The 13637-nt window shown below is 38.7% G+C and overlaps 1 protein-coding gene across 2 annotated transcripts; it reads right to left on the reverse strand.

The window, feature by feature from the left end:
- Positions 1–6119: 6119 nt before the first annotated feature.
- LOC131350675 (uncharacterized) lies at positions 6120–8858 on the reverse strand. Of its 2 annotated transcripts, XR_009204287.1 has the most exons (5): positions 8441–8858; positions 8099–8347; positions 7365–7462; positions 7042–7251; positions 6121–6919 (listed from the first exon to the last, which is right to left on the reverse strand). XR_009204287.1 is itself a non-coding variant. In XM_058385536.1 (4 exons), exons 1-3 carry the CDS (start codon positions 8775–8777, stop codon positions 7365–7367), a joined length of 684 nt encoding a protein of 227 aa, XP_058241519.1. In that variant the 5' UTR covers positions 8778–8858; the 3' UTR covers positions 6120–7251. The 2 variants fall into 2 exon arrangements, 1 of the variants encoding a protein (XP_058241519.1); XM_058385536.1 differs by having other exon boundaries at positions 6120–7251.
- Positions 8859–13637: the final 4779 nt, after the last annotated feature.

Raw genomic sequence — 13637 nt, forward strand, 5'->3', positions numbered from 1 at the left:
GCGACTGGCAGCAGCTAACAACCAGAGTGACTTCAGAATGATGAAAGACTGTATCATTTTTGTGATGGAAATAATTTCAGTTTCTCAGCCATAGCCAAAGTGAGTTACAGAGATTTTTCGTTTGCTTTAACAGGATGCAGTTGGTGTGCAGTTGGCCTCACGAGGCCCTGATTCGATTCCTGAGGACGCCTTCCAATCAGGGAATCGATTAAAGCAGAGCTCAGCTCCTGTGTAAGCTAATAAACGCCTGTGTGAAATGACAGATGTTTAAAGATAACAGATTTTGCTAATATAGAAAACAGGACTCCAATATGTAAAGCTAATTTATTTTTGTATCTTTTTCTACTCTGTGCAGGACCACCACTACAACTTCCTGGATGTTTTTTTGAGCTGATTTTCTTCAGCTACTTTATAAATGGCTCAAAACCTCAGCCAGTAAGTGTCTTATCCAGGAGATTTCTAAGTAATGTTTGAGTTTCAGAACATGGTCTATTTGATCTGGTTTTTCTTTTTCCATATTTTTAAACCTGATAAGACATGGCATTAATGAAGCTTGTCTTTCTTTCCAAAAGTTTAAGGAGGTTTCTTGGAGCGCCTGCTTGCGCTCTTCAGCATGTGGGGCGTGGGCGTGTAGGAGCCTGCAGCAGAGCTGTACTTCACAGTGCTTATTGTAAGTGTTGAATATCTTCTGATGCCACGATCCACAAATTCTCAGGATTGTATCTTAAACTCAGTGACACTATGTTGGATGTGTGTGGAATTTGTCAATAGGATTACCTTACAGAGCTTGCTGAAGTACTCTTCACTCAGCCTCTGGAGCTCTACAGTGACCCAGCAGCCTTAGCCACCACAGTTCAGCGACTCCTCAAGCTGCACGTCCAGCTGATGATGGACATTTTGGAGGAACTCTGAGCAATGTCTTTCCCCTTACCCACTTCATCTTTTCTTCCTCTGTTTCATTTTCATCTTCTTTTCTCTCACTTCTTTTTCCTACATTGCTCAGGCTCCACACGTAAGTATGAAATCCCATTTTATTTCTATTTTTGATCAACTTAATATTTAAAAAATCTCTTTTCTTTCCTACAGGTTTGTAGAGTGAACCCCAGGACCTGAAGAAGGGCTTAACCCTTGTACTTAAGATCATTCTTCCCTTATTAATCTATCCCTTTTTAATCAGTCCCTCTGTTCCTATCCCACTCCCCCATTCCCATAAGTTATTATTATAGATAATATATTGATAAATAGAATTGTTTATGAATAAACTTATTTGTATAATGACTATATGCTTTTTTTGTTCCTATTACAGCCTCATTCTGATTATTTTTAGTCATCAGTATATGTATAAAAATTTCTTTTAAACACAAACAGAATGTTTCACTCATGTACAGATAATTTTTAAAGAATTTCACAACCTTTTAAATGGTTTACTAAAATGTGGAAAAACATTATATATTATATGACATATATTACGTATATAACAGAATAACAGAAACACAATGTCAGAAAAGAAAGGATCTCCACATTGAAGTGATAAATCGAGATGAAGGTCTTACAATACACTATACAGTTACTGTGGTGTGATGTAAATCAAAAATGAGGTAATATAAAATGGTAATCATAGTAATGTAAATAATATGATAAAGCCTTCAACCCTCCCTCTGCTTAGTGCCAAGCTGTTCCCTACCCCTTCTACATGAGGTATCATGCTGACCAGAGAAAGGGTCAGTCTACTGATCATGATTTTTGAATCAGTGGTAAACACAAGTCTCTTTCTGTTCCCATCCTCTCCTGTCTTCTCTATCGCCATGTAAGTTAAATGCTAAGTTAAATTCCATGTTTAAAATGTTTGACATTGATTTTCACAGATCTAATTGGTACTGCAGCCTTTGCATCATTGCCTGACACCCCAACTTCCTGCCCTGCCCTTTAGATACACCTCTACTGCTTAGTTTGTGTAATACTTTATAATCTGAGCAATACTTAATAATCTGTGCAGATCGATTAGTTGTCATGTCATGCTGAGGAGGAGTCTGCATCTGACAAGGCTGTCCATGCCCTGAATAAAAAAAAGCAGGGGCAGCAAACAAGGTTTCTTTATGTACAAACATACAGAAGGAATCGAAATACCGTTTCTCTTCTCTCGTCAGTATTAACATTGTAATTTCCGTCAGTGCAACAAAGAACAGATTTGTGATGGTACCAGCAGTATACTTATAATAAATAGATATAAATAAACCAGTGAAAAATAATTGAACTTCTGAATGGATATATATCTGAGTAAGTGTAAACAGTGAACTCTATTAAATATACAAATATATTCAAGGTGCAAATAAGCTGAAGATAGATGTAAACATGAACATAAACATGAAGATAAATGTAAATTTCAAAAAAGTTAGATAGAAAAACAGCATCACTTATGTATTATGTGGAAGAAACTCTTACTCAGATCATAAAGAGGAAATGTTTGTGACATGTAATCCATGTAAGTATCCATGTATAACATAATGGATATTCTCCAGCCAGCAATTACTGCTCATTGAAATTAAAACAGAATCGAGGATTAGGTGGAATAATCAACCCATTTGTTCATATTTCTTAAATCACATCCATAACCAGACCAATAATTCCATCTAAAACTCTACCTATCCATCTATCCATCCATCTATTTATATCTATCTATCAAAAAAACAGCCCCCCATCTCCAAAAACACACCAACCACCCATGGCCACTACCTGCATGCCATGCTTACCTTACATGTCTATTATTTATGTATTCATTATTTATTTATTTATTTACTTGTGTGTTTAATATTTAGATGTGTATATATCTCCACTAGTTCATGATGCATCAAAAGTAGAGATGTGTAGAGCAGCCCAGGTCCTCTTTCACTCCTCCATGATGACATCACAGAGCTGGTGGATGTTAGAGACCTTGCACTCCCCACCTTAGGGTTTAGGTCTGGAGACATGCTTGGCCAGTCCATCACCTTTACCCTCAGCTTCTTTAGCAAGGCAGTGGTCATCTTGGAGGTGTGTTAGGGATCGTTATCATGTTGGAATACTGCCCTGCGGCCCAATCTCCAAAGGGAGGGGATCATGCTCTGCTTCAGTATGTCACAGTACATGTTGGTATTCATGGTTCCCTCAATGAACTGTAGCTCCCCAGTGCTGGCAGCACTCATGCAGGCCCAGACCATGACACTCCCACCACCATGCTTGACTGTAGGCAAGATACACTTGTCTTTGTACTCCTCACCTGGTTGCCACCACACACGCTTGACACCATCTGAACCAAATAAGTTTATCTTGGTCTCATTGGACCACAGGACATGGCTCACAGGACTGGCAGCTCAGTTTCAGGGTCTTGGCAATCTTCTTATAGCCTAGGCCATCTTTATGTAGAGCAACAATACTTTTTCAGATCCTCAGAGAGTTCTTTGCCATGAGGCGTCATGATGAACTTCCAGTGACCAGTATGAGAGAGTGTGAGAGCGATAACAGCAAATTTAACACACCTGCTCCCCATTCACACCTGAGACCCTGTAACACTAACGAGTCACATGACCCCGTGGAGGGTAAATGGCTAATTGGGCCCAATTTGGACATTTCCACTTAGGTGTAGTCACTTTGTTGCCAACGGTTTAGACATTAATGGCTGTGTGTTGAGTTATTTTGAGGGGACGGCAAATTTACACTGTTATACAGGCTGTACACTCACTACTGTACATTGTAGCAGAGCGTCATTTCTTCAGTCTTGTCACATGAAAAGATTTAATAAAATATTTACAGTAATGTGAGGGTGTACACACTTTATGAGATACTGTATATATAGAGTCACCCAGAAAAATGTATACACATTCCAGGGAAAGAATAATTTGTATAAATATTTTATTACTAAATTTATTGCTATACATTATAGATTAATATATATGATGATATTATGATAATATTATTAATATTACACTAACATAATATACATCATACTGTTTTTCTTTTCCTGAAGTGTATATAGATTTTTGGTTGACTCTGTATATATAAATTGTGAACATGAAGCCATGAAACACGATTCAAGGTATCAAAAATTCCTTCACAGTTTCACATCAGCCATGTCTTGTCATTATTCTGACTGATTTTGAACCAAATCAGGTGAAAGTAAGGGACAAAATATTAGAGATTTCAAAAAGTGACACGCTTCCTGCTGCCAGTTGGTGGCGCTATGACCGAGACTCACAGTTGTCATATCTCTGTGATCAGCTTTCTATGCTTAACATAATCCTAAGGTTTCATGTAGATCACATAATGTACACAGAAGTTATTAGCCACTTCCTGTTTCGTTTTATTCGCCATAAGTTTAAGGGCTTCTCACGGCTGAACCGTTTGAGATCAAAAATCACTCATCAACTTTGCATTATCAATGTCTTGAGATCATATTAGCCTGGGTTTGGTGGCGGTTGTATCAATGTCTTGAGATCATATTAGCCTGGGTTAGGTGGCGGTTGTATTAATGTCTTGAGATCATATTAGCCTGGGGTTGGTGGCGGTTGTATCAATGTCTTGAGATCATATTAGCCTGGGTTTGGAGGCGGTTGTATCAATGTCTTGAGATCATATTAGCCTGGGTTTGGAGGCGGTTGTATCAATGTCTTGAGATCATATTAGCCTGGGTTTGGTGGCGGTTGTATCAATGTCTTGAGATCATATTAGCCTGGGTTTGGTGGCGGTTGTATCAATGTCTTGAGATCATATTAGCCTGGGTTTGGTGGCGGTTGTATCAATGTCTTGAGATCATATTAGCCTGGGTTTGGTGGCGGTTGTATCAATTCTCTAGGAGGAGTATATCAAATTCATTAGGGTCCGCTTTGCAAACAACTCAAAATAACTGACTTCCTGTGGATTAGACTTAATGACATGCAGTGTGAAGGTTGTTCAGGTCAATGAGATCTAAGTGTGAACCAAGTTGTACATGGATTTTTGCAGCCTCTGTCTCTAGCCATCAGCCAGTGGGATGTGGACATCAGGAGCCTGAGGCAGAGCGACTCTTTTTAAGGCTTTCTGTAAGGGAGGAACTTTTTCTAATGCCATGAGACACGTTCTAAAGAACCTGCTTTAAATTCTCTGATCAATCTCTTCAGTATCATGCTGGAAATGTGTGTGTGTTTGTGTTTGTACAGAATATGCTGACAGTGCTGCTTGAGGACCTTTTCTATCAGCCTCTGGAGCTTTACAGAGATCCAGCAGCTTTAGCCTCTGCAGTGCTGAGCATCGTGAAGCAGCGTGTACAGGAGATGATGAAGACCATAGAGAGAGTCTGAGCAACATTCACACCCCTTTAACACACACCACTAACACTTCTCTATCTCATTTGTCTTAAAGAGTGATCAGGACACAAATCTATTATTTGCTATTAGATATTTTAACTTTTATTAGATATTTAAGCTTTTATTAGATATTTAAACTTATCTACATTTTTTTAGTGTTCATGTGTGTGGAGTTTTCCTCTTAGTATTCTGATTTCTCTCACAGTCCAGTGATGTGTGGTAGGTTGATTGGCTATAAATTCTAAATAAATAAATAAATTCTAAAAATTCTAAAAAATACTAAAAAATAATTCTATAAAAATCTATAAATTGTCCAAAGTGTGTGAATGTGTGTGTGTGACTGTTCCCTGTTGGTAGCACAGTTATCATTTCAAATGTGTACATCATTCTGTCCTGCCAAAACGGCCCATAAGCTCAATTTTATTCTTGTACATAGAAACATTTTAAACATTGGACAGTAACACATCAGGCAAAATAGAATTTCTGTACAGGGAAGTGTGTATTCCTTACTTTATCATCATTTTGTTCTAGTTTACAAGACATAAAAATAACAAATGACATCAAAGTTTTAAAATGTTTAAATAACTAAATACAAAGACATTAACAACAATTTTATTCAACATTACAGAACCGAGTGAAGCGGACACAAATGAATGACTTTTACATGAGACAGAAATTCTTTTTTGCAACTTCAGTCCTTAAACAAACATCCTTTTGCACAAACACACACTTATAGAGTACACACTTACTCCCAGAGACTGTGGTTGCAGGTTGTTTCATTTCTGTAAAATGCACAAATTAAGATAAAATATGTAATAATGCTATGTAAATATGTAAATAATATATTACATAATTACATATGTAATTATGTAAATAAATGTTAAAATAATGTATATAAAATATAAATAATGCCATAAATAATAATGTTGGTGTAAGAGTTTAGAGAAGTAAAAACTCTATCAATGGCAGCACAGATGCACAGACACACACACATAAGTACACACACCGTGGGTGTATTTATCACACTGAAAATGATTTCATTTGTTCACAGAAGCATTTACAGATAAAATGTCGTACTGATGACAATCCTATAATTTGGGAGAAAACATTTATATCCTTATCATGTTCCTGATTGTAATTTTATTCATGAAAAAAACCTAATGTAAACCTAAATTGACTTCAAAACATATAACATCACGCTTTACTACACTTACATATACACATTATGTATATTCATATACAAGTTAAAATCTCCGATATTAAAAACAATTAAAGAAAGCAAGCCAACACAAATCCAGAAACAAAGACAAATAAGACCAGACCCTCAATTAAGACAAAAGCAATACTGTCCAATGTAAAGTTTTATTCTCTGTGCGTATGTTATGAGCCTTTGGCCTATTATTTGCGTATTCATGAAACATGTTGTAAGACTGTTGACTTTGTGTTTGGATTGAATTAAACTTCAGCATATGGAACATCAAATGCAGACACACGCAGACGCATGCAGACACACACTTACTTACCCTCAGTGTATCATAATCAGAGCACATGGGTGCAGGGTTCAGGGTGGTGTAAGTGTCACTGGCAGAGCTTTTAATATTCTAGTGGGGACATGAGAATTTAAAGAAACAATACACACGTGCACACATACACACACACACACACTCAACACACTCTCCTTCATACACACCCACACACACAGGTAGAAAGACTGTATACTTACTTGCAGTGTGTCATATTCTGGGGACACAGTCATGAGGTTCAGCGCTGTGTATGTGTCATCTCCAGGCGTTGGAACACACTGAGAGAATTGAAGAGAAAACCTCTTTAGTTTTTATTTATTAACAGATTTATAGGAACTTTAAGAAGATTAAAACACGAAGTGAAAAGTTCTCTCAGTAGCTGAATGTCTCTTTCTGCTCTTTTCTTCCTCCTGTTCACACAAAGGACACAAAAACCAGGCTGTTCAATCTGTTCCTGCTTTATTCGTCTAATGTTTAACATTGGATTATGATTCTGGAATACAAAAAGAATTCAGTCACTCACTTAACACACAGGACGGCGATAAGAAGAGAGAGAAGCAGGAACAAGTGCAGCAGCAGCTCCCCATACAGCATACAGCTTCCACACTACAGCTTGGTTCTCTTTTAGCACAGGGACAACTGTTAGTGTTACCGGAAAACTTATTGACAGACAAATTATTTATTTAATTCTATTTTAAAAGCAGAAGTGATTAAAGTGATTACTGTTCTCTGGTCATGTTACCAAGTAATTGCAATAAAAAAAAAGCAAACTTAAACATAAACTTCTCTTTTCTAAAAATAGTAGAAAACCTGATAGTACAAAGTGTTGAACCTGAAAACTGCTTGCCTAAATGTTTCTTATATTAAAAAACATTCCCACATGAGCAATTACACATTTTTTTTGCAATCTGTTTTAGTTCTAGTAGATATGAAACAATGAGGTATTACAGTGAGAACCGTAATATAAACCAGGGATTTGTTTTGAAGCAGGAAGCAGGAGTAGAACCACATTTCAACAACAGCACTGTGCTGTATATACTTTAAAAAAAACACACACACACACACACACACACATTGTGCAATGCCTCATAAGCAATTCTGGATTTTCCTCTTTATTTATTTGACTGAAACCTAAATCCAAAGTGACTTATAAACAAAAAAACAAAATCCAAACCAAGCAAAAAGCTTTTTAAGATAAAGTTAAGTACCACCAGAACCTGAGCTACCACAACCTTCTAGATAATGACTGATTCTCACGTCTAACAGTTTGTTCAGGAGAGCGAAGATCCTCACGTCCTTTCACAGCACAGGAGTAGTTCCCTGCATCTTCGCTGAAGAAGAGGTAGAGTTTGTTGTGTTTGGTGAGTTTATCAGTAACAGGCTGTCTGTTCTTGTACCACAGGTAAGTGGGGCTGTTGGACAGAGTGCAGGAGGTGATGCAGCTCAGCGTTACTGTCGTCCGTTCTTCTGATGACCCTGCATAGTGACTCAGTCTTACCTGCAGATCTGAACGTGCACAAAATAAAGGAACGGGATTTAACAGATGTACAATGATGCAGAGAGACCAGATGTAGAGACAGTTAAGTGGGGGATATTAACCTGTAACATTAAGAACCACTCCAGGTCTACCCGAGATTCGGTTAGATGTATAAACTACTCTAAGCCGATATTCTCCAGAGTCTTTCTTTCTCAGCTGGTTCATTTTCAGAGTGCAGTTTCTGTCTTGCTTCACATATTCAACTCGATTAGTAAACTCATGCTTCAGGTCCTTGAAGTCCTTAGAAGAATGCCAGAATACTTCTTTAACACTCTGTCCACTGGAAAGCACTTTTTCCACAATTTCCACTGAAGACCCTTCCAAAGGTTCCAAACTCTCTTGTCTGGGTAGGTCACCCTCATACAGCTCCTTCCAACACCTGAAATGGTAACAGGTCATGAAGAGATGGTTTAAAATTGATTTTAAAAGCTTCAGCCTCTTTCATGAACCATAACAGGAGTAAGCTTTCGCTGCCTACCTGCTGATTGATTGACTGATTCTCACAATTGCACATTGCCGTTTTACATTAGGTTAAATTAGTTACAGCTCGACATTACGTTTATAGGACAGTGTTGTATGTGAGTGTTTTTTCTCTTAACATGTTATAGATTCAACCTATTTATTATCTATGCAAATTTCTCTATGGGACCATGTAGGGACTTTGCAAAACTAACCCACAAATCATTTCATTGCAGCAAAATGAATACTCACACAGAGAAGGAGCTCGAATCTCGTTATAGCCGTGAACAGAGCAGGAGTAACTGACTTCTTCATCATTGCTTAAAGGGAAAGTTCCCTGGGTGTCTTTGTTATCCTGTATGTATTGATCCTTGTACCAGTAGTACACATTAGCAGCAAAGGTTAGATGACAGGAAGTGTGGCAGATTAGAGCTTGACTTTTGTAGTGACGGATCACCTGCAGATCTAAATGAAGTTAAAGGTGAATAGTTCATCACAGACATGTACAACAACACAGTTTATTCCAGACTAGCTGCTCTGTTACCTGTAACTGTCAGAGTAACTCCAGCTGAGCTCACGTATTTCTCTCCTTTATCCGTAATGAGCATGAAGCGATATTCCCCCGCATCTCTCTCTCTCGGGTCTGTTGATCTTGAGTTTGTCATCTCTGTGTAGTTCACACGTCCGGCGTAGTCGGAGTCTAAAGTCTTTGAAGCTGAACCAGAATCCAGTGGTGATGTTGATATTTGAGTAAGAGCACGTCAGGTTTACAGACGACTCCCTCAGAGCACAGATCTTCTCATGACTGCATGACACTTTCAGGTTCTGGATCCCTGACACTGAAACTGAATCGTTTACATGAAATATTAAAATATAATTAAAACAGCTTTATGTTTGTTATGAACACAGTTTCCTTTGAGGAAGATAAAAAGTCTCTCAGCAACATAACAAAGCTGCATTTTTTCCCCTTTTCTCCTTCAAGAGTAGAAAAAATGGCAGCTGGTGAGAGTGCGCTGGTATAAGAGAAATAAAACATACAGTCATTGTCACTGTGATTCGTTACTGATATCATCTATCAGGTCTGGTGAACTATGACGGATTATACCACTACGAATTACACAACCACTCAGCAGCTGTGGTGTAGATACACAGAGGATTATTGGTTTAAACCAGTGAAATATTTTACACATCCGAAAGGTTACTTGTAGATAATTAACACAACACACAGAACAAAAGTGTATTATATATACAGTTTATGAAAATAAAAAATAATAATAATCTTATTCACTGTCAAAAGATATGATTTTGCTTTTTTACAGATTTTTATAAACAGTCACAGGAGTCTTTAGATGCCACTTTTAACCTCCCTAAACCTCAAATAATTGTCCCTTGTCACCTATAGTACATTTTTATTCAGGGCTGATTAAGTGGATGTGGAGTTCTTTAGTTTAGACTTTTGAGACAAAGTCCCACAGAGCCAACATATACCATATAACAGAGACAGGTTCATATTAACAGGTGACGAAAAGAGCAACCCTACCTGTAATATTCAACAACAGGATCAGCAGCAGCAACATTCTGGATTCAATGTCTATAGTTCCACTTAGAAAGAATGTATTCTTACTTTTGGATCTTCTTGTAAAGATAAATTTGAGGAAGTGGACAGTGATATGATGATGGTGTGTGTGTCTTATGAGGGAGTCAACATGTAATTAATGGGAAGTAAAAAGTGTGTGATGGAAGTTCCTGTCCTGTCATTAACCGTAAGAATGAAATAAACCTATACCTATACACTATTTAAATGTTAGTATTGAACATTTAGAAAATATGTATTATATATGTATTTATTGTAAAAAAAAAAAAAAAAAAAAAAAGTACACCAATACACCATGATGGAGTCCATTTTTTAATTTTGTTTGTCAAACCACAGCAAAAAAAATTGCAAAACCAGTTGTGAAGTAAAAGGAAAATATGAAGCAATAGCTAGTGTTTTTCCCACAGACAATTGTCTGAATACAGCTGTGTTTAAACCTCATAGAAAATGTGGCCCAATCATCATACTTCAGTGCTTTTAGATCAAATTTAGTCTCTCTCTCTCATATACATGATAAAATGCATCATCCATAATGTATTTATATATATATAAACTTCTAATTTGCACTACAGCAGAAAATAAATGTCAGAGCTGCTGTATTAGAAAGTTAATCAACAATGTATGACCGAATAAAATCAAGAATTAAACTGATGGATAAAAACAAACAAAGAAAAAAGTCTTCATCATGTGTTACTGTGGCGGTGGAGACAGACAGGAGGTGGTTTGAACCAGCAGGTAACGTGATGATTCTCTTTGCTCAGGAGCAGGCAGAGAGCAAGTGGGAACTCCAGAAGCTGCTGTAGCCTACCACCTCTTCAGCTTGAGGACATATCTGGTGTATTCCAGCATCAAGTGGGCAGTCCTGTAGTGTGTTCGCCAAACACCTGAAGAGCACCGCAAACACTTCTGGTTACTGCAGCTCCATGAGATTGGTACTCCAAGTTACGATGATCGGTTAGCACAATGAAAGGATGATATGCTCCCTCCAACCAGCGTCGCCATTCCTCCAGTGCTGCCTTGATGGACAGCAGCTCCCGATTCCCCACATTGTAGTTGGCTTTGGCTGGCGTAGGTTTCCAGGAAAAGAAGGCGCAAGGGTGCATTTTCCTGGGGGCTCCATGGTGCTGTGACAAAACTGCCCCTATTCCACAGCTGGATGCGTCTACTTCAACCACGAAGGAGAGCTTGGGGTCTGGATGGTGGAGAATGGGTACAGTGGTGAACCTCTGTTTCAGTGTCTGGAAGGCAGATATGGCCGAGTTTCTTAGGTTTTCCCCTCAGAAGGGAGGTTAGTGGTCTAAGTGACAAGGCTGTAGTTGCAGTTGAAGCACCGATAGAAGTTCGCAAATCCTAAGAAATGTTGCAACTCTTTGACCATGGTTGGCTCAGGCCAGTCTGTGAAAGCTTTCACCTTGCTCATGTCCAACTCCACCCTTCTCCTCAAGATCACATACCCCAAGAAGGTGATGGTTTCCTTGTGGAACTCGCATTTTTCAGTTTTTAATGTTGGAGATTGCAATATTCTCTGGGAATGATTGCAAAACTTCCCTCTAGTGGGCTTTCAATTGATATACTGCTGCTCAAAAATTTTCACTACCTTCCTTAACCTAGCTTCCACTACTCTTTCCATAGCTTCATTGTATGGCGCATCAACTTTATCCCCCTATAGTTGCTGCAACTCTGCATGTCACCCTTATTCTTAAAGATCAGCACTAATACACTTCTCCATTCCTCAGGCATCTTCTCACTCTCTAAAACCCTGTTAAACAGACTAGTTAAAAATTCCACTGCCGCCTCTCCTAGACACTTCCAGACCTCCTCCGGGATGTCGTCAGGACCAACTGCCTTTCCACTTTTCATCCTCTTCAAAGCCTTCCTGACTTCATCCTTTCTAATCTTATCTACTTTCTGTTCCACAGAGTTCACCCTGTCTACTCTTTTTTCCCTCTCATTTTCCTCATTCATCAGCTCTTCAAAATACTCCTTCCATCACCTCTGTACACTCTCCTCACTTTTGAGCACCTTTCCATCTCTATCCTTAATAACTCTAACCTGCTTCTGTAACTCCTTGTATTCCTGTCTATTCTCTTCAGTCCTGTCCATGTGCAATGTCCATCCTCTTAGCAAAGTCCACTACCATCTGTCCTTCAAGGTTCCTTTCCTTAACTCCAAACTTGCCCATCACCTCCTCATCACCTGTGTTCCCCTCACCAACATGTCCATTAAAATCTGCTCCTATCACCACTCTCTCACCTGTTGGAATACTCTCCATCACCTCATCTAATTCACACCAGAATCTCTCTTTCTCCTCTAACTCACAACCTACCTGTGGGGCATAACCACTAACAACATTCAGCATCACCACTTCAACATCTAACTTCAGACTCATCACCCTGTCTGACACTCTCATCACCTCCAGAACATTCCTCACAAACTCCTCCTTCAGGACCACACCTACCCCATTTCTCTTACTATCCACACCATAATAAAACAGCTTGAATCCTGCTCCTATACTACGAGCCTTGCTACCCTTCCACCTGGTCTCCTGTACACACAGTATATCCTCCTTCCTTCTCTCCATCATATCAGCCAGCTCTCTACCTTTCCCTGTCATAGTACCAACATTCAGAGTTCCTATTCTCAGTCCTAAACTCTTCCCTTCCCTCTTCTCTCTCAGTCTACGCACTCTTCTCCCTCCTCTACTTCCTCGACCAACAGTAGCCCAATTTCCACCAGCGCCCTGTAGGTCAACGGCGCCGATGGCGGTCGTTGTTAACCCAGCCTCGACCGATCCGGTATGAAATTCAGAGTACTGACAATTCGCATGGTTAAATTTGGCAATGTTTTACGTCAGATACCCTTCCTGATGCAACCCTCATTATTGATCCTGGCTTGGGACCGGCGCAGAAGTCACTGTACTGTGACCCCATGGCTAGATTACAGGCAAACAAATAAACTAAAGATGTTTAATGTGGATAATAAACTGTTTATTTCAATTTCTATTTCCTAAAATCCTGAACTGTATGGATCATTTGAAGGTTAAAAACAGCATTCAGCACTACAGTAAGCACTACAAAACTCTATCCAAGCAATAATACTGTAATAAAACACCAAAGTCATTCCTCTTCTGCTGTTTGATTTGGATGCAATGTCGGTTTAAAACAGATTTACAGAACAGATCACCACATCTCTCTCAGCTTTCTTCC

Source organism: Hemibagrus wyckioides, unplaced genomic scaffold (assembly GCF_019097595.1).
Source record: "Hemibagrus wyckioides isolate EC202008001 unplaced genomic scaffold, SWU_Hwy_1.0 Contig7, whole genome shotgun sequence".
In the NCBI taxonomy this organism is placed as follows: Eukaryota; Metazoa; Chordata; class Actinopteri; order Siluriformes; family Bagridae; genus Hemibagrus; species Hemibagrus wyckioides.